This window comes from Episyrphus balteatus, chromosome 1, assembly GCF_945859705.1.
Source record: "Episyrphus balteatus chromosome 1, idEpiBalt1.1, whole genome shotgun sequence".
NCBI classification, from domain to species: domain Eukaryota; kingdom Metazoa; phylum Arthropoda; class Insecta; order Diptera; family Syrphidae; genus Episyrphus; species Episyrphus balteatus.
This window is the reverse complement of record NC_079134.1, coordinates 48,539,854-48,560,381: the sequence shown is the minus strand read 5'-3', so window position 1 is coordinate 48,560,381 and position 20,528 is coordinate 48,539,854. Positions and strand designations below refer to the sequence as shown.

General features: G+C 33.3%; 3 protein-coding genes across 4 annotated transcripts; 1 reads left to right on the top strand and 2 right to left on the bottom strand.

Moving 5' to 3' along the window:
• The first annotated feature begins 836 nt into the window (after positions 1-836).
• LOC129905681 (tRNA (guanine(26)-N(2))-dimethyltransferase) lies at positions 837-7,690 on the top strand. The gene is made up of 8 exons (XM_055981221.1): positions 837-966; positions 1,025-1,267; positions 1,326-1,513; positions 1,575-1,803; positions 6,459-6,607; positions 6,671-6,839; positions 6,893-7,425; positions 7,493-7,690. Exons 1-8 carry the CDS (start codon positions 949-951, stop codon positions 7,629-7,631), a joined length of 1,668 nt encoding a protein of 555 aa, XP_055837196.1. The 5' UTR covers positions 837-948; the 3' UTR covers positions 7,632-7,690.
• On the bottom strand, positions 7,601-8,358 carry LOC129905682 (cilia- and flagella-associated protein 276). Its single transcript, XM_055981222.1, has 2 exons — positions 7,886-8,358; positions 7,601-7,829 (listed from the first exon to the last, which is right to left on the bottom strand). Exons 1-2 carry the CDS (start codon positions 8,265-8,267, stop codon positions 7,708-7,710), a joined length of 504 nt encoding a protein of 167 aa, XP_055837197.1. The 5' UTR covers positions 8,268-8,358; the 3' UTR covers positions 7,601-7,707.
• A 3,635-nt stretch (positions 8,359-11,993) lies between these two features.
• Positions 11,994-19,546, bottom strand: LOC129921505 (serine/arginine-rich splicing factor 2). 2 transcript variants are annotated; one of them, XR_008773530.1, is made up of 5 exons: positions 19,313-19,546; positions 19,032-19,162; positions 18,565-18,958; positions 12,940-12,998; positions 11,994-12,104 (listed from the first exon to the last, which is right to left on the bottom strand). XR_008773530.1 is itself a non-coding variant. In XM_056003358.1 (4 exons), the coding sequence occupies exons 1-3, from the start codon at positions 19,382-19,384 to the stop codon at positions 18,580-18,582; spliced, it is 582 nt and encodes a 193-aa protein (XP_055859333.1). In that variant the 5' UTR covers positions 19,385-19,546; the 3' UTR covers positions 12,900-12,998; positions 18,565-18,579. The 2 variants fall into 2 exon arrangements, 1 of the variants encoding a protein (XP_055859333.1); XM_056003358.1 differs by lacking the exon at positions 11,994-12,104 and having other exon boundaries at positions 12,900-12,998.
• Positions 19,547-20,528: the final 982 nt, after the last annotated feature.

Genomic DNA, 20,528 nt, shown 5'->3' with positions numbered 1-20,528 from the left:
AAGTTTTGTCTCTTTTGTAATGGCGGCTCGCGTTTGATTTGACTTTTCCTGCATTTTATATTTTCTAGTGAAACCAGTTAAAGCACTCGATGATATTTTTTCGTTAGCATTTTCGTTGTCGACTTTGGAGACTTGAAAATTTTTCGTTTCGCATCAGCAGCGTAATAGGCTTAAAAAGTAAGTGACAAATAAGTGAAAACTCTCCAATTTTTCGGTAGAGCTGCGTACTGAAAAACGAAAAGCAAAACGAAATTTTCCGCTCAGGATTTTGTTAACGAAATTTTGTATGGAAAATTTCGTTTCGATTCAGCTGCGTACTAGGCTTGAAAGGTAAAATTCATGAAATAAAATCAAATCAAAACCAATTAAAACAGAAAATTCAGTTTTGTTTTAGTTTTTTTTTTATAATTTAAATAAGACTTGTATTAAAGAGCTATACAAGCTCTTCCAAAGGTATCTGTCAAATCTTCCGTATAGCTTTGGTAAAGCTTCGTTTAAGCTTCTTATAGACCTTATAAGGAGTAGTTGATCTAAATTCTGAACAAATGAACCGGTCCTTATATCCTTTTGTTTCTGTAGTCTTAAAACTGACACGTTGAGTTGTAAGATTTTATATATTTAAATCATTAATTGCATATAAATGTATACCATCGCTTGTCAATTCACTCTAGACTCTAGGGTATTGCACCACCTTGGATTCTGAGCACGAGGAAAACAAATTTTTCATCTGATTCCAAAAAAATTCCCAACATGAACAATACAAAATATGCATTAACCTGAACTGATTTAATGCAATTCCGAAAAATAACAACAACAACAACAAAAATCTGTCAAAATCAGCTGCTTTCAAAAAACGTGCATATCCCTTGACAGTTCATTTTTATTTTTGTTGATAAAAAAGAAGTTTACTTAAAATTCTATTTTATAATAAATTTTATTAAAATTATAATGGATAAATTATTAGATGTGTGTAATTCTATTTCTTAAAACTAATTACTTTCTATATAAAATTTAATTATTACAGAAAACCTCACCACCCGCCCATCATAGTATAAAAGAAAATTCTGCCGAAATAATATCTGGCGGTCAAGTTTTCTACAATCCTGTCCAAGAATTCAATCGTGATTTGAGTGTTTCAGTTCTAAATGTTTACTTTAAAAGAATACAAAAAGAACGATTAGAACAAGCATTAAAGAAAAATAAGAAAAACAATGAAAGTTATGAAGTCGGTGAGGAGAAGGTCTATATTCCAGGACAAAAGTATGAGGTAAATTGATTAAGTTGCCAATAAAATCCAATTAGAAAACAATCGAAACTATTTTCAGGATGGCATGCGAATACTCGAAGCCTTATCGGCAACTGGTCTGCGAAGTATTCGATATGCTAAAGAAATTGCAGGAGTTCGAGAAATCATTGCGAATGATTTATCACAAAAGGCTGTTGAATCCATCAAAGAAAATATTAAACATAATAATGTTGAACATTTAATCACTCCAAGTCATGCAAATGCAATGTAATATAAATTATTCTAATCATACAAGTATTCGATTAACTTTTTTTTTCTAACATTGTAGGACTTTGATGTATCTTTCTACGGAATATGATAAACGTTTTGATGCTATTGATTTGGATCCTTATGGTTGTCCGAATATGTTTCTTGATGGTGCAATACAGAGCATTCGTGCTGGTGGTTTATTGTTGGTAACAGCAACTGATATGGCAGTTCTGGCTGGCAATACACCGGAAGCATGTTTTGTTAAATACGGATCGGTTCCTTTAAGAAATAAATCATGTCATGAAATGGTAAGTACCTACTCAACATTGCCAAAGACCAAAAATATACACAATAAAATATTTATAGTTTAAGAAACTAAAAATACGCTTTTATAACGCACTTAAAACTATAAAATAATTTAATTGACTTATTGGAAATGGTTAGATCAAAAAGCGTAGAGAGCATTTTTGTTGCTTGTACTTTTATAAAGTTCAAACAAAGCGATCGACGCTTCTTGATCTAACCATTTTCAATAAGTCTATTAAATTATTTTATAGTTTTAAGTGCGTAATAAAAGCGAATTTTTAGTTTTTTAAACTATATATTTTATTTGTTACTTTTTAGCCTTATCATATGCTTCGAACCGCCAGTGTGCCTCCCCAGGGTCCAGACCACCAAAATATTAGGGGTATTCACAATCTGGTGCAGCAAAAAGGTGTAAAATTACTACATTTTATTTGATGTATCTTTCTACTACTGCAACTACAAAAGACAAATTTTGCACCATTGTATTTTATTTTTGCAATAGGGTTAGGGTATTGCAAAAGTGTAAAATTGTAAAAAAATCAAAGTCTGTATATTTGGTTATTTTAGTTTAAGAAAATGTTACACTTTTGCACTTTTACAACGATACAAGATCATTTGCATCGAATCGTGAATACCCTTATTGTGTTGTCATCCGAACAACATTAATGTACAAAGTTTCAGTTCGATACGATAAGTGGAAGTGGGTCAAAATTTAGTTCCAAGATTTTATTACATTTTTAGTTAGACCCGTTTGCTGAATCGAAACTTAATCATTTAAGGGCCATTTGCTGAAACGAAGCTTAAATAATTTATGTTGAACATAAACTCTTATTTTCTACTTTTTCTTCTGCTAATGTTTCGATTCAGCAAACGGCTCTAAGTACTACATAAATCCTTATGTGTCAGTGTACGCAGAGGAAAAAGTAGGGAATAAGAGTTTATGTTCAACATAAATTATATAAGTTTCGATTCAGCAAATGGCCCTTAGTTAGTTAGTTACAAGCGAAGTTAATAAAAGCGTATTAAAAATTATTATTACTATGATAGACCAGACTATTATAGAAGAAGAAGAGTAAAAAACTAATTAAGTTTAATCTCATTTTAAAAAAGAATTTTTTTTCATGTATAGCAAATATTAATTCTAGTTGTTTAACATAGCATCTCCAAAAAGCTTCCAAAACATATTCATAGAATTTGTATCCTTAAATGAGTTTTTTTTTATATATATTTGGTTGAGTATGGTCTATAATTCTGAGCACAACCGAAGTTGGTATGCGTAGCCCTCCCAACCACTTTATTTTCAGATTTTGGAAAGTGTTTTCGCTGTGTGTTGAAACTTCTTAAGTAACGAACGACAATTCCCACAAAAGTTGCATCTCGATTACTTTGTAATGTTTTGGGTAATTGGCTTGTCTTACACTATAGTTTTGCTAGATAAAGCGCAGCTTGCTGTAAAAGTGTGGCTAGGTTATTCTCAATCAAAAGCGAATGAGTTCGTGACAGAATTTATTTTATTTAGAAAACATACAGCTATTTTATATTAATTCTATTATAAATTATTTGTGCTATCCCATCATATTAATATCAACATACATTCAAGAATTCATTCTTCTGATTCAAACAAATTTATCTATAACAATTTTATTATTAATAGCTTTATGTTCGGGAGTAGTTTTATAAAATACATTCTATGCCACGGCACATTCTATTCCAGTATCGTAACCAAAAATGATGTCTTTACACTTTTGCTGGTCAAAAGGAAATAACAAACTTAGAATTCAATTTATACTACTGCTAACTATATTGTGTATCAATGAAAGAGTTTTTACTATATGGCTTTGTTTATATTTGGTATTATTTATGTTTTGATTGTGGCATTTAAAGAATGAAAGTTTTACATTACAACCTCCATCGCGCTGCTTAAGGCCATATATGAAATCTTTTAATTCCTTGCGGCTTTATTACTAACAGGCTTTCTATGCCATAAGAAACAATGATTGTACTTCAACTAGCTTGAAGTTATATCTGTCCAATATGAATATTTGTCCAATATGAATATTTGTCCGAATAAATTATCTTGACCATTTATATTATATATGACAGCATAAAAATTCACGGCTAAAACTATTTGTTACAGATATTCCATAGCTAACCTCTATTCATTCTTCTTCTTCCTTTTTCTCGGCGCTGTTATGATCTCGATGTCGAGGGGATCATAACTATCCCACGTTACTGCTTCACACTAGTGATCCGCTTGTGGGGTTCGCCGGGTTGCCTCCGGCGACAAGCCTCCCGGTTTTGTATTGTTCCATTTCTAAGGCCAACTGAATGCTGGTGTTTTTGCATTTGCTTGTACCAGGAGTTTTTAGGCCTACCTTTCTTATTATTTCGTGTTGGAACGTTGTATGATATTGCTTTTTTGACGGGGTTCTCAGGATCTCTCCTTTGAACATGGCAATACCAACTGAGTCGGTCGTGTTCAATTTTTTGGGAGATGGTGTTTTTAACATGAAGGCTTCCTCGGATCTTCGTACTTCTAATTCTATCAAGCTTTGTTACTCCTGCTGTCATACGAAGCATCTTCATCTCAGCTGCCGTTAACTTACTCTCATACTTTTTGTATATTGTCCAACATTGTGAACCGTATGTGAGTGCTGGACGCACAACTGCGGTGTAGAGCCTTTCTTTCAGCTTAGGGGGCATTTTTCGATCACAGAAGATAGCAGAATTTTCCCGCCACTTCATCCACCCTACGCTTACGCGATGATTGATATCGTCATCACAAGTACCTTCGTTATTTATCATAGACCCCAGATATTTAAACTTTTCACACTTGGGAAGCACTACACCATTCAAATAAATGTCAGGAATAGGCCTGTGTGGATCAGAAAATGGGCAGCATAGGTATTCTGTCTTTTTCGCGCTAATGCGGTACCCATTACCTTCTAGAACATCCACCCATACATCAAGTGCTCGTTGCAGGGATATCGGGTCTTCACTTATGATGGCTCCATCATCAGCAAAGAATAACTGATGCACTTTTGGGTCCGTCACTTTGCCTTCAAGCAGGTAATCAAGAACGGTAATAAAGAGCAGAGGACTCAAGACGCTTCCCTGGTGTACACCTACTGTGATTTCGAATTCTTCGGTGACTCCAGCTGCACATCTTACTTTAGTAACTGCTCCCTCATACATGTCCATAATTATCCGCACATAGGTTTCCGGAACTCCTTGTTGTCTGAGGGCCACCCATATCAGCTAACCTCTATTCATTATTCATTTTATTCAAAAATATATTTTTGAAATTGTTTTTTTTATTGTTTTTGGCTGTGGCTCTGCCGTCTGCCAGAAATATCCCAACTATTGAATCCGAAAAATAAAATTAATTTCAGCCTCTTTCATTCGCAATATTAGGAGCAAATTATGGAAAACTTATCTGAAGTTACAAACTTCTTCTAATTGTGCTAATAAACAACAAGCATCTGCCAACTTCTCTATTCTTTGCGTTCGCGTCTACCACGACGAAACTTACTCGATTTGCTCGGCGACACTCTACGCTTTGGAAAACGGTTACAAAATTGACATTAGCTGTGTTTTATTTTCCTCGTCATCCGGATCAGATCAATATTTTATTTGCGAAACAATAACAAAACAAAATCCTGCTTTTGTTGTAAAGCTAATAAAAACAATTATCTGATCTGGATTACGAAGAAAATAAAACAGCTTTTATTGCAATTGACTTCAATAAAGCATTTGTAAGATCAGCCACTCAATAATGTACATCAAATTAAAATCGATAGGTTTCCCATCATCATCAAATGGGTTAAATCATACTTAGAAACTTAGAAAACCAATCTCATTTTTGCCACTTCAGGTGTTCCTCAGGGCAGTCACCTTGGACCTTTTTTATTTGTAACACCCATTAATAAAGTAGAATTGTATCCAAGAACCAACTCTCAGCTAAAGCCAGAACTATAATTTTCGGTTGCGTCGGACGAAACGGAGGCAAACAGCGCTCGCAACCGCACTCGACTAATGAAAACTTGTCGAAAAGTCAAAAAAAAAACAACAACAAAAACGTGAATTTGACATTAGCATCCGACTGCTTCCTCCAATTATAGTTCTGGCTTAACTGTTTGATCTTAGGATTGTATGTAAAGCGGAAGGTATTCGGTAGCGGTACGGGTACTTCTATGAAAAAAATTCCACACCTGAATATTGATGTTCCACTTTGGAATTTTTTTCATGCAAGTACCCTCAACTTACTAGAGCTGAGAAAAGTCTTAACTCGAGTAACGACTATGATTTCCGCTCTAAGAATTGAAACAGTACCTACCTTGCAATAGTCAGTTTTAAGTTAGAATAAGTTTTCTTTAAAGGAAGGTTAATATTATTACTTTAATGTTAATTTAATTATTTTATTAGGACATGTAAACCATGTATTATATATACATATAAATATTGTTATTCATAATCATTCGCTGGCTCATCGGTAATACGGTCCAGAAACAAAGTGAGAACTCAACAACTAATCAATAGTTTTTTCCGAACGGATACCTCGATAGGGCCGATTAATCTGCTCCAGCTTTTTAAATTTAATAGAATATTCTTTGTATGCGAGCTATTGTTTATATCAAATAATTTGTATCTTCTAAAGGCGCTTCGAATACTTCTAAGAGCCATTGAAGGACACGCAAATCGTTATGGTAAATACATTGAACCTTTGCTATGTGCCTCAGCTGATTTCTACATTCGAATATTTGTACGAGTTCATGTTAGCCAAGCAACTTGTAAATACAGTATATGGTAAAGTAGCTATTTTTTTTTAATCTCGGATTACATATTCTTTAACAATTTATTACACGATAGCAAACAATCTATGATATATCAGTGTACAGGTTGCGACACACTAACACTACAACCCTTGGGAGTAGCCAAGCCAAATCCCAGTGAAAATGCTCCTGATCGAGTTAAATTTGGTCTACCCACTGGACCTCAAGTTGGACAAAATTGCTCACATTGTGGGCATAAGCATCATGTAAATTATATCAAAGTCATTACTTAGACATTTCGATAACTATTTTATTATAGTTAGGTGGTCCCATATGGTCGGCTCCAATACATGACAAATCATTTGTTCGTGATCTATTAGATGAAATTCAAAAAGAACCACTTAGTGAATTGGGTACAAATCGCCGTTTAGTAGGAATGTTGAGTGTTATTGAAGAGGAACTCGATGATGTGCCACTCTATTATTCCCTTGACAAACTTTGCTGTGTTGTCAAACTGGAAATTATGCCAATTCTTAAATTCCGTTCAGCCCTATTGCACGCCGGCTACAAAGTATCATTCTCACATGCCTGTAAGAGTTCAATAAAAACCAACGCCCCACCATCTGTTGTTTGGGATATTTTACGATGTTGGAACGCTACTAACCCTGTTAAGAAAGAACGCATGCTCGATGGGACTCCAGTGAAGGAAATTCTTGGAATTCCTCCCAAGATACAGTACGAATTGAACGACATCCATCCGGATGCCAATCCAGATAGTAGAAAAAATGCTCTATCAAGATTCCCGGGAAATCCCACAGCACATTGGGGTCCTGGAACTAGAGCTACAATTATGTAAGTTGGACTTGTTTATATTAATTTTATTTTAAGCATTATAATGACTGTTTAAAAATAATTCTAGGATCGGTGAAGATAAGATTTTAAAGAGTTTTAAAAATCAAAATAAAAATAAGAAACAAAAGTCAACTAGTTCACCAATGGAAGAAGGTGAAGAACAACAAAGAAAACATTTAAAACTGGAAGAAGAACCTTCTTCATAAAGTGTCTATATTTTGTATTTGATATTTTTTACAAATAAACAAATTTATTCGATGTTGAATTTTTGTTTTTTCTGAATTAGTAGTGGAAGAAATTTCCATCAGCTGGTTGTCTTGAAAATCCATTATTAGTAAGTTGAGTACGATGTCCACTATTAATTAACTTAACACTATGTGGAGAGATTTTTTCTTTTATACCACCTGAAAAAAAAAATCATGTCAAATCGATTTTTAAAGAGGAATGTGGCGCAACCTACTAATTCTCAATGGATGTCCCAATGGATCTGGTTTCTTGATGATGACATCTTTTGTGTTTCTAAGTACACGAAAAGTCTCCACACATACAGTTTCTTTTTGAAGTACGGTATCGACTTTTTCAGGAAATAATTCTTTTGCATGATGATATCTTGATTGTAGATTAAAATCTAAATTATCGAATGGTATATTCGGATTTGGGCTATAGCGTCTACTTTTTCGAACCGAATTCAATGTTTGATGGAAAAATAAACGTTCGTGAGGTTTAAGTTCCGTGAACCATATTCCTTTGGTTGATGGCGGTGGTGGAGAAGGTAATGGTAATAGAAATTTACCTTCATGTTCGAGATTTGGTTTGTATGAAGTATTGCGAATTTTTATCATTTTTTATTTTAGAAATTTGAAGCAATATCTAATATTGTTTTTATTATAATTGTGTTTGACTGTTAGTTGCCTGGTTTCTAAAAATTGTGTGTTACCTAAGATACAGTTTTGTATGTTAGCGTGTCACTTGCCTCGAGCTCTTTAAAAATCAGGACATCAATCGATCGATATTGGAAATAAAGTTACATTTCGGCTTCGGGCTATCGTGAATAAAAATTACCCTGAAATTCCCCAGGGAATGTTTTTTTACTTTATTTCTAACATGGGAACGAAAATGATCATGATTAGTTTCCCTCCGAATTTATTGGTATTGTCAGTAAATTTTCTAATGGAATTAAGCTGTAATTGTATTCGAATTTATGTTCCCTGGAAATTAATTCCGAGGGATATTCACGATCGCAAAATTGAAAATAATTAGGAAAGAGACAAAATTCCTTTGGAGATTCAGATTTCATTCCGTTTGGTCCATATTCGGTTTGCTCGAATTAAGTTTTACTATACATGTAAAAGAATTTAAAGAAACGTATGAAAAGTCCGTTTCACACGTATTCAGTTTGGTCTTTGGGCCTTATTCTGTATTTCGTTCTGAAATACAAAGCCCGTTAAGCTTATTTAGCGGAAAATGTAAATTCCCGGGTAAAACTCCGGGCGAACAAAAATAATACGGGCTGGAAAACATTCCACGTGAAGCTCCCGATAGGGCTGATTGATTTATTTCGTCGTTTTTGGCGTTTGTTTTTTAACTTTTGTTATTCGAAAAAAAATATTTAGAGATTATTCCCCCCGATGGATAGCAGAATAGGGCTGATTTATTTAATAATGTTTGTTTTATTTGTTAACAAATATTTACTTGATTAAAGGCTTGGCCACACCGGAGGGTACGCGGTAGCGGTACGGGTAGCGGCAACGATATTTGTATTAAAAAAATTCCACACCCGAACGTTGATGTGTCAGTTTGGAATTTTTTCCATACAAATACCCGTACCGTTACCTGTACCTCTACCGCGTACCCTCCGGTGTGGCCAAGCCTTAAAGGCTTGGCCACACCGGAGGGTATGCGGTAGCGGTACGGGTAGAGGTAACGGTACTTGTATGAAAAAAATTCCAAACTGACATATCAACGTTCAGATGTTGAATTTTTTTCATACAAATATCGTTACCGCTACCCGTTTCGCTACCGCATACCCTCCGGTGTGGCCAAGCCTTAAGGGCTAGAATAGTTCGCCCTGCGTTTTTCCTCTTGTGAGAAATTAAAATGTATCCGTTTGGGACAAATGTCCGTTTCTAAGACGCTAAAGACTTCTTTGAGGATGACCGATACTGTTGTTTGTGCCATACCAACGTTAAAATCATTTCCAACGCAAAGTTGATAACTCTCTTGTCCACAAAATCGTAAGACATTATGTGTAAATTCACAAACTCATCACTGCAGAGATGATTTGCGATCATTATTGTAGCACGTTCATAAACGCAAATAAATAGCATCACTTAAAATGTCAATTGTTCATTATTGCAAATTTGGATAAACTGATGCGCAAATATCAAACAAAAAAGCATCAAGAATTTTCTTGATAAGTTGTTGATGCCGACGCGATTTGGAGTAAAAATGGAGGAAAAGGACAATGAAAAGAATTTAATCAAATTCTAAATTGTTTATAAATTAATAAATTTGATGAAATTTTGGGAGTATTTTAACAGCGCACAAATTAAACTACTAATAGAAACCAGATTAAAATATGAAGGTGAATTTATAGCAGGCAGAAAATCGAAGTCAGTATTGTGGAGAAAAATTCTGGAGGAGATAAAATGTGTGGCTCCAGATTGTTATTGCAACAAAGAGTTTATATTAGCACCACGTCCATCATTAAGCAAAAATTGTTTTTAAACGTAAAACTTTTTGTCAATCAGCATCGCATCGTAATCAGCTGAGCAACGATCAGCATCGCAAAAAAGCAGTGATGCGTAATCATTACCAACAAATTTGACGTTTGTGAATTTACCCTATGGTTTAAGAACACTCGGTATGGATTGTTGTCTCTTCAATGGTGGAAACCTGAATTCAATATCCCTGAGTACATCAACGAATGCTTCTCTAGAAAGTCGGAAATTCAGTAAAAAAAAAAAAAAACTAAAAACACCAATTGGCGGACAATGAGTTGAAATTAAAAACCACTCACATATCTTCTCGTAAGTCTAATGGATTTGAAGTATCCCGTATTTTTCTTCATATAATGGTTTTCTCAAATCGAATTTCTTCATCATTTTCGCTCTCTCCAAAAAATAATTCTCTCGACGACATTATTCACTGATACTTTTTTTTCATTGCTATACAATTTTTTCATAAAACCTATCTTATTTGAATGAAAATGTCCGAGAAAGACGTTTTTTTTGTAAAAAAATATGATGAAAAAAATCTATCGTGAAGATATTTGCAATTGATGGAAAATTTGATACATAGCAAAATTTTTGACATCCATAATACCTACCGAGTTTATCAAAAGAACTACATATAATGTATTCTCAAATTTATAGCAAAGACACAGTTTACCAAAAATTTTGATAGTCGATCACGGTTAAACCGATTCATTCATTTTGTTGATAAATATCAAATATCGTTCATTTCTCTTTTAATTGTGTTCCCTTTTCGTTTATAATGATGAAAATACCAAAAGGAAGCAAAACTTCTAAAAGATTTTTGATTTAGATCCCTTCTCCCGAACATTATTTCCCCGAGAGTTTTCATTCAGCATACGGCTGGTCATCTCAATTAGAATTACCATCACCTTCAAGCCCCTGTTAACCATAATTAAATATTTGAATAAAAAACAACTTTTTTTCTTAAAGAAATTGATTTATTAATTCTCACTAAATAAACGTGCAAACTAAGTGAAAACAAATGATAAATAAAATCTTACCCATTGGAAGCTTCGTCAAAGTAAAGTCATCTTCAGTCAAACTTACCCGCCACATCTTTCCTCGGAATTCAACCTGTGAAAATTACCTTTTGAAAAAATACGAACAGCAACAATACAGCATATTTTTGATATCAGGGATATAAACAGGCAACAGGAAAACTTGATACATAAAAAGCAGATGCAAACTATTAATTCTCAGCCATTAGATTATTCTCTGCTTAACATATTCCTGCGACGTGTGTATGACTTAAGCGCAACATATTTAAATAAGAACGGCAAACTGCAAAGCAGCAACGTGGATATCCACATGAAAGACGTTAATCGTTAATTTTGTTTGTAATTATTGCAATATCTCGGCGGAAACCTCAGAAGATCTCTGTCGGGCAGCAAATTTGCAACAGCAACAAATATTTTTTTATTCCAGCAAACTTAAATCAATCAGCAAAGCTTATGTTGGCGCGAAAAAAAACACCACCCACATACTAAAATTTGGGACGGGAGCGGCTTGAAAACGCTTACTTAACACACAAAACGCAGGTTAGTAATTTTTTTTTTTAGTTTTCTTCTATCTGCTCTTGATTCGAATAACTGCTCTGCTTAATTTCTGCTACTGACTAATCTGCTACGCGTTTCTGCTTGATTCTTTTCTTTTACATTTTTTTTTATCAGCCAACTCGAAATCTTTTCGCAACTCGGCCATCAACACCACCATCATGTGTCTCTCTTTATCTCCCTCTCCTAACAGCAATTTTTCACCACCCACCATTAAACTCGCTGCCGACGATAACAGTCAGCTAGCTGCTTGTGTCTATTGTTTTTTTTTTTTTGTTACTTGCTGAAGGCACGTTAACAGAAAAGATTTAAATCAGCAGTAGTGGCAGCAGCAGCAGCATCACACGTTACATTTACAGACAGGAACGCCCTGCGTTAAAATTTGAGTATAAATATTTAGTATCGAGTCTTTGAACATTGTTTTTTTAAAAAATTTTAAATATAAAAAGTTAGATGAAGGTGTGTCAAACAAAATAATAAAAAAAAATTAATAATCATTTGAATTAGAGGAATTGGAATTCTTGTTATATTCTATTCTAACGACCTAACGAAATAATTTGTGCCAATGGAGTTGTTATTGATTGATTGTATAATAAAAGCAAATGAAAAATCCAGCTTTTTGAATATTTTTATTGTTACATTTATTCACCTACGTTGTATGTCGATGCATACGATATTTTGTTGGTTTGTTGTTTTTGAGTTTGATTAACCTCATAAACTACAAGTAAAATTTCTACTTTTTTTTTGTTGTTGTTATGAAATACAAAACATATCCGACATTAAAATAGTTTTTGTAATTTAAGATTTTAAATGTACTGCCTTGTTTTGATTGACATACGACAGGTCTTGAGTTATTTTTTTTATACATAATTTTCTATTTGTTATAAGAATTGTTTTTTTTTTTTTGTTTGTTATTTCTAAATTTTAAAATAGACAATTTTACAATGAATCTGATAAAAAATATTCGTTTTTGTCTTTGGATAAATTTTTTTCTTTTGTCTGTTGGTTTTTTTTTTTTTTTTTGAAAAAAATAATTATCCTTATTTTCAATTAATAAGATTTCGTAAGATATAAAAAAAAAATAAAAATGTAATGTAGAAAATTAAACATTGTAATAATTATAGAAAATTAGAAATACAATACACAATATTTTTGTTTTTGTTTGTTTTTTTTTTTTCTTTTTTTAGTTATGTTTATTTATGTACCTGTGTATGTTGAATACTCGAGGTCCTGATGCAGCAGCACCTGCCATGTTTTCAGTAGTCTGAAAAAATAAAAAAGAATTTTATTATTTTTTTTTATGTAGAAACTTGAATTTTAATATTTTTTTTTTTTTTAATTTATGCATTTAACATTTAAGCCTAGTACGACGCAGCTGAAGCGAGACGAAATTTTTCATACAAAAATTCGATAACGAAATCTTAAACTAAATTAAATTTGTTTTTATTGATTGTGTTATATTAGGCTCTTTTGGTCTTTTTGGTTTTAAAATGCGAATAAATAAAAGACTTTATTCCTCTTTCTGCCTGTATATGGTGTGTCCCAAATGTAGAAGTCTAAACCAAAAATAGGGTTTGTTTGTTAAGTTTTATTTTGATGGTCATTAGAGAAGAACTATAAGGACACGCAACGACTGAGATTGCTAGGACATGTGGAGCGCATGTACAACAATCTTCCGGTCCGGAATGTTTTCGATTCCAACCCATAAGGATGGCGCAGTAGCGGCACACCACGTTTAAAATACAAAAGTGGAAACGGACATCAATAAACTTGGAATGTGGAACTGAATGCAGCTGGCTAAACATAGAGCTGACTGGAGAAGCTTGTTGGTTGATGCACAACCAACCGCGCTGGTTCTCCTCAGTCGGTATAAATAAGTTATTTTCTTAAAGCTCGATGGTTAGGGTCCGGCTAATAAAGTAAGTAAATACATTTAAGTACCAATTTCGACTCATATTTTATCTTTGCAGACCTAAAAGACAAAAAGGAATTTATTTAGTATGTATGTATATCTAATGAATATATTTTTTGTCTGATATGGTGATTTTGAAGGAATGTTCTCAAGTTTGAATTACTTATGGAATTCAACATATTACATTTTAAATCGTGGTTATGTCCTCTAAACTTTGATCGAAGCCACGAATGCAAGTGTTTTAGACTGACTCATAACATAGAATATTAAGAAAACGCTGAAATAAGATGATATAGACATATCAATATTTCGTGTTGAATTTTTTATGTAACTTGTTTTATTATGTGGTTATTATTATAACCATGTATTTAATTGTTATATTTAATTAATTTAATTTTGTTTTTATATTTCCAGGTTTTCCATAGCTTTTTTTACAGCACAAACCATGTTGTTTTACTTTTAGATGGATGAGAGAAGCATTATTTTTTTTAGGTTTTAAGGTTTCTGTTGTGTTGTAAATATTTTTTTTTTTAGGTAAACAAAAACATTAAATAATTTATTTAGATCTAGGGGCGCCCTGCACACAAGAGACTTTCTATCGGCCGATAGTTAATAAGTATGAAAATGTATGAAAGTTCCTATTAGGGAAGATTAAGAATCGGCCGATAGAAAAGTTTGTTTTGATTCATAACAAAACTAAAAGTGACCAAGTGTGCGCACACTGGTAGCCTTACTCAAGCCAACGATTGATCTCTGTCTAAATCATCTTATTTCAGCACCAATGATTAAGATTCTTAATATTTTATGTTATGAGTCAGTCTAAAACACTTGCATTCATTGCCTCGATCAAAGTTTGGAGGACATAACAAACTGCTATTCGATTCACGTGAAAGTCTAAAATAAGAAGCGTTTAAATGGGGGTTGAAATTAAACTTAAGCAATTTGTTTTCTTAAGAATTTCTTAAAAAGACGAAAACAATGATTTGCTTTACAAAGTTGGAGGTTTTTCAAAGCTAGTTTGATGTGACAAAGGAAGGAAATCTTTGGATTCAGATCAATTGAATAGCAGAATAGGGCTGAAAGATTTAAAATGTAATTATGTTGAATGAGAGAAAGTGTTTAATACTAATAAATCCATAAGTAATACAAACTTGAGATATTCCTTCAAAATCACCATGTTAGACAAAAAATATATTCATTAGATATGCTAGATAAATTTCTTTTTGTCTTTTAGGTCTACAAAGATAAAATATAAGTTGAAATGGGTACTTATTAGCCGGACCCTAACCACCGAGCTTTAAAAAAATAACAGCAAAAGTAGTTCAAAGTAGTTTTAAGTACTAAGCAGTAGATAAATGTTCCCAGAGGAACGTAGCTCTACACATGAAGTCCTACCAATGAGCAAAATAACAGTACATCAGAGAGTCAAATTAATACAAAACAGTACCCCCTTCTTATTTGATTGAGTTCTTACACTCAATCTACGCGATTTTTATTTCATTCATTGTTATTTATTATTTCATGCTCATGATTTATCATTATTTTCCTGTCCGTGGTCATTCATTTTTGCCCTGTGATAGAGAATTTGGCATTGTTTAAAGAACTATAAGAAAATACGAACGTGTATACTGTATGTCTGCCGGAAGAATACTATGAAACACTAACCCATTCAAACAAGAAAAATCCCTTTACTGTCACGAAAATGACCTTTACAGATTATTTCGACTTTAAAAACAGGTGACCTAGTTTTTTTTAAGAAGACGACCAAGTCAATAGACCAACAGAGGAAACATTTTTGTGTGTCAAATTATAATCAGTTCAAATGCACCAATGAAACTCCTGGCTATGTCACAACTACCGATTTTATTGAAGGATTCTCTTCTAATACATTTAAGCAGTACTTTAATTCAAAAAAAAATTTGAAGTTGCCAATTGCAAGACCATATCAGGAGCAAGTTGCTATAAATGAAAACAAAATTGCAATCATTAACAAAGTTTAGAAATACATATCGTCGGCGTAAAGCAAAATTGTTCTAAGTACATATTATTTCTTAAGGACTTAAGAACAATTTTGCTTTACGCCGACGATATCTGGAGAAGCCTTGGAGGTTTACTATCTCATAACTTCATGGAGAACATATATGATGATCCTTCAGAATAAAAGTGTTATAATAAACTATTATTTTTAAGCTATAATTTTTATAGTCAATAAAATAATAAAAACAAATTTGTATGCATATTTTTTTTTAATTGAGTGAAAGAAGAGTACAAGTTCAATGCTTTTCTTTCGTAATATTTCTTATATCTATAACATTTTTCATTTTTTTTTATGACTATATCGGGCGAACAAAAACCTTCAAACACCCCATACATTATTTTTCAGGAAAGTTGATACTTCCTCTATAAACCAGTTTATTGTGATTTTTTTTTTTTTTTTTTTTTCTCAAAACTAATATTTTGGACTTATACGGTTCTTTCACTAATCGATTCAATTTAAAATAATAAAATATTCCAAACTTAGACCTAGAGCCAATTCGTCGCCTGAGAATTGTTTTGTCGTATACGCCAATTTTGGAATTTTGGGAAATCGCAATTTAAGGTTTGAGCTTTTATAAAAAAGAAACTGGCCGATAGATTTTTTTCAATTTTTAATAGAATATTTTGTGCGATATTTTCTTCATATTTATGTTGTCAAAATTGTCACATCTATTTTAGTTTTCAAATTATCAAGGTTTTTATCCAAAATCAGTTTGTCGTAAACGCCACCACCCCGTACACGTACGACAAAGTAGGCGCACGTACAACATTCCAATACTAAAAAATAAATAATAAAATGTTCACAGTTCGTTTTTATTTATTAATTAAACATTTAGAAAATAGTTTCTTACTACATAGAAGTAGTATTGGTTTGACTTAGAGGCTCAATTATTAAAATAAATAGATTTAAAATAAAGAAAAACCAAAAAATATGACCATAAACATAAAAAAAATTTAAAAAATGTCTTAACAAAAAATAAAAGTCATCCTATGGCTATGAAATATGAAAGACATAAAATAAAAATAAATCAAGTTTGGTTAAATTAATAAATTAATATATGGTCATAAATAAAAGTAAATTAAATAAATATCAAACTAAAGAATTTATTCTAATTTTTTGATTTGATTTGGTCTGATTTAGGCATAAATATGAAAAGGCTTTTAATATCAATAATCTTATCCTTAGTTATCGAGTTAGATTTTTTAGTAATTTGAAGACATTGGCTGAACAAATTTACAGGAGTTGCTATGGTAGACTTTTTATATGTTTTAAATATTGATGAGCTTTTATAATCCACTTTTCTACCGCTCGCTTTATAAAATAGTGTAAAAGTATCATCAGTATCATCAATTTGCAAAGCAATAACGCAAATTTAGCGAAGAACAATGGCGCCTTAAAAAAATAATTTTCGACCATCAGGTGTTTTTTGCGAGCGGGTGCAATAACAAAACTCACAGCAACCCTTTTTCGCTTCGTTCACGACAACGCGCGTGAACGAAGAGGCACCACGGGCTCGGCGCCCACGACTACAGTCGACTTGTTGATGTTGTGTTCGATACAAGATCAATAAGTATACAGCAATAAAACAGCAACCTTTTTTTCACTTTACTTCGTTGAAGACAGCGCGCTCGAACGAAGTGACAGATCAATAAGTGTACAACAATAAAACAATAAAACTGCGACCTTTTTTCACTTCGCTCAAGACAACGCGCTTGAACGAAGAGGCGCCCGCGACCGACGGTCGACTTCTTGATCTTGTGTTCGATAGAAGATCAACAAGTGTACATATTTATAAGCGGTACTTGCGACAGAGGATGAGGTCAAGTATCTAGCGGCAGGAACAAACGACAAGAACCATGACAAAATTAAATACAACATTTGAGATTTCTCTCAGATGCACTTTTTTCTTCCTTGCACCTCTAGGAATAGTGCAAAACCTCAAGTAGCGCAAAGCTTAATGCAGCCCTTAGTTTTTAAATTCGTTGTCCTTATAGCACATGAAGTCCTTATTTTCAATAAATACTTTTCTAGTAGGTTTATTATATTTGTTTATATTCTATTTGGGTCATATACCTACAAACATGTAAGACAAAACAAGTTCGAAATTTTCTACCCTATCTGTTTTGTACGACGTACGACAAACCAATACTGAAGAAAAAAAAGCTGAAAAAAACATAGAATTTTTGTCGTAAACGCCAAAAGTGGGCGCTTACGACAAACCAACGCTAATCCGATGCTTATTTTGTGGATATACGACAAAATGCACACTAATTATCTCAGTAACGGTAAACCATAGGACAAATCTGATAACAGAAATGAAAAGAGAACGTTCTAAAACCTATTACTACATATCCAGTTTAAAAAAGTGCATTTTGGCGTTTACGACAAAACAACTCTCAGGCGACGAATTCAGAAGATAACTTATTTATTAAAGAAAGGTCACGAAAACAGGAATGATTTTGAAACTTTTCAACAGCTTTAAGTTTTTTTTTTTTCTTCAGTATCTACTTTCAATTTTTTTTTTTCCTGATTAAAGGATGTATGGATAAAGCCTTACAAAAGACACTACCAAAGGAAAAGTCCATAAGAAGTTCCTTTGGGAACCAGAGCAATGCACAATTGAAAATAAAATGTAATCAAAAGAAGCGACATTCAAATACCATTGTAGCCGTTTCCACCCTAATTAAATAAAGAATAAAAGAAAATATTTTGAATAGAAGAACGCATTCATACTTAATTAAATTTCATGGTAAAAAATCCAAAAACCCAGTTTATCTTAATTTGTCATGATAGAATAATTTTATACTTGTTATACATCAATGAAAAATATAATAGGTAAATATTTTATACCTATTAAATAAACAAACAATAAAATCTTACCTCTTGCAAAAATGCTTAAGTCCTACTACGACTGCGACTACGTGAAACACTGCGCCCGCCATTATGGCTGTTGCTGCGGCTCAGAGATTTGCGGACGGGGCTGCGTGAAAACTTATTCCGACGCACCGGCGAGCGGCTACCCACCGAGCGAGATCTGGATCTCGGCGAGTATGAAGGCTTGCGCCTTGGACTGCGCGATCGACGTCGCGGTGAACGAGAACGTCCTCCACGGCGTCTACCGCCTCCACCACCGCCGCCACCACCGCGTCCATTGCGTCTGGTTGGCGATGTTGGTCGCCCGTAGCGAGCCATTTGGACACGCAACTCCCTGCCGTCTAACATGCGGCCATCCATAGCTTCAAGTGCGTCTTCGGCATCCCTCTTGTCATAAAATCTAATAACGTAGTAAAAATATGAGTAAAACTCAAAGTACAAAAAAACCATGGTCATTTTTTTTTTATTATTACCTAACGAAAGCGAAGCCCCGGCTTTCGCGGGTATAGCGATCGCGTGGTATGTAAATATCTCCAACTTCACCGCACCTTTCGAAAACTCGTCTCAAATCTTCCGGAGTGGTGCGATAAGTTAAATTATCAACCTAATCACAAAATGTTTTTTTTTAAGGTTACAACAATAAAATCTTTTAAAGGTCCGCATTTTAATTTTTGTGAAGAAAAAAAGACGCCATTTTTGTCGGAAAAAAAGGTGTTTTTTTTACATATATACATATAATTTAATGGAGACTTACTTTAAGGGACACCATCCCGTCAATGCGGGGAGGTGGCCGGTTGCTGTTATTATTACTATTACTGTGACTCATTATGAATCTATAATGAAAAATGCTTTAATTTCACTGATCCTTGATTTTTTAATTTTTTTTTATCAAATTTAAATCAAGTGAATTTATAAAAATTTTCACTTGCAGAAAGAAAAAATTGCCACACCACTCTCTAGGGTAGGCGAAAGCGACACAAGTAACTTCAAAAAATTTAAAATGGCGATTTGTGAAAAAGGTATCGACGAAAGAGGAATAAAAGAGAAAGATAAATAACGAGACTCGAAAGTTAGTTAGAGTGGGTTTTCTTAATCCTTGTGTTCACTGAAATAATTTCGTAATTTTTTTTTAATGCGTTCTCACACTATAGTGTAAAAACCAATAACGAATATACTACTACGTTTCCACCCACAGTACACATGTGTATTATGTGTACTGTGGTTTCCACCTACCCTGAATCCAAGATTAAGCTAAGTAGATTTAGAATAAATTTCGGGATTTATTCTAAATCTACTGCGCTATTATTTAGGTTCTACTACCCTAAATCCAAGATTTTCACCTACCTCCAATCCGAGATTTATACTATGTTTCCACCTAACAAGTAACAATTTTACTTGAAGAAGGTCCATTTTCTTCGATTCGGCAAGCTATAGTTTGTATACGTTTAGTTTAAGGCTTACTTACGCAAATCATCCATTTTGGAAAAAAAGGAGGTCTACTTAAGGCTATCTGGAAGTGTTTAGAAGAAGCCTTGTAAATATAAGTTAAAGAAGACCTTTATAAGACCTGTTTGAACCGTTTTAAAGAAGCCTTCTATTTTCAAGTGACAGAAGGCTTTCATAAGACCTGTTTCATGAGGTTCTTGTAAGTATATGATGTTTTCATCTCTCAAGTATGCAATGTTTTTCACCAATAAGTATGCAAAGCTTTTATCCTGCAGATATGCAATGTTTGTAACGCTTTAGAAAAAACATTGCATTTTTATGCGAGGTTTCAATTAGCTCCCTTTTTTCCACTCGTCTTTAATATTCGAGTATGGTCTACTGGTAAGGTGCTGGCTTGGTATGCAGAGGTACGTGGGATCGATTCCTGGCCGGGCCATCTGATGAAAATAAAAAAATGTGTTCTTTTTCAATTAAAATAATATTCTCATCATTTCAGAACAACAGAAAAAGCAGTGGAATTTCCA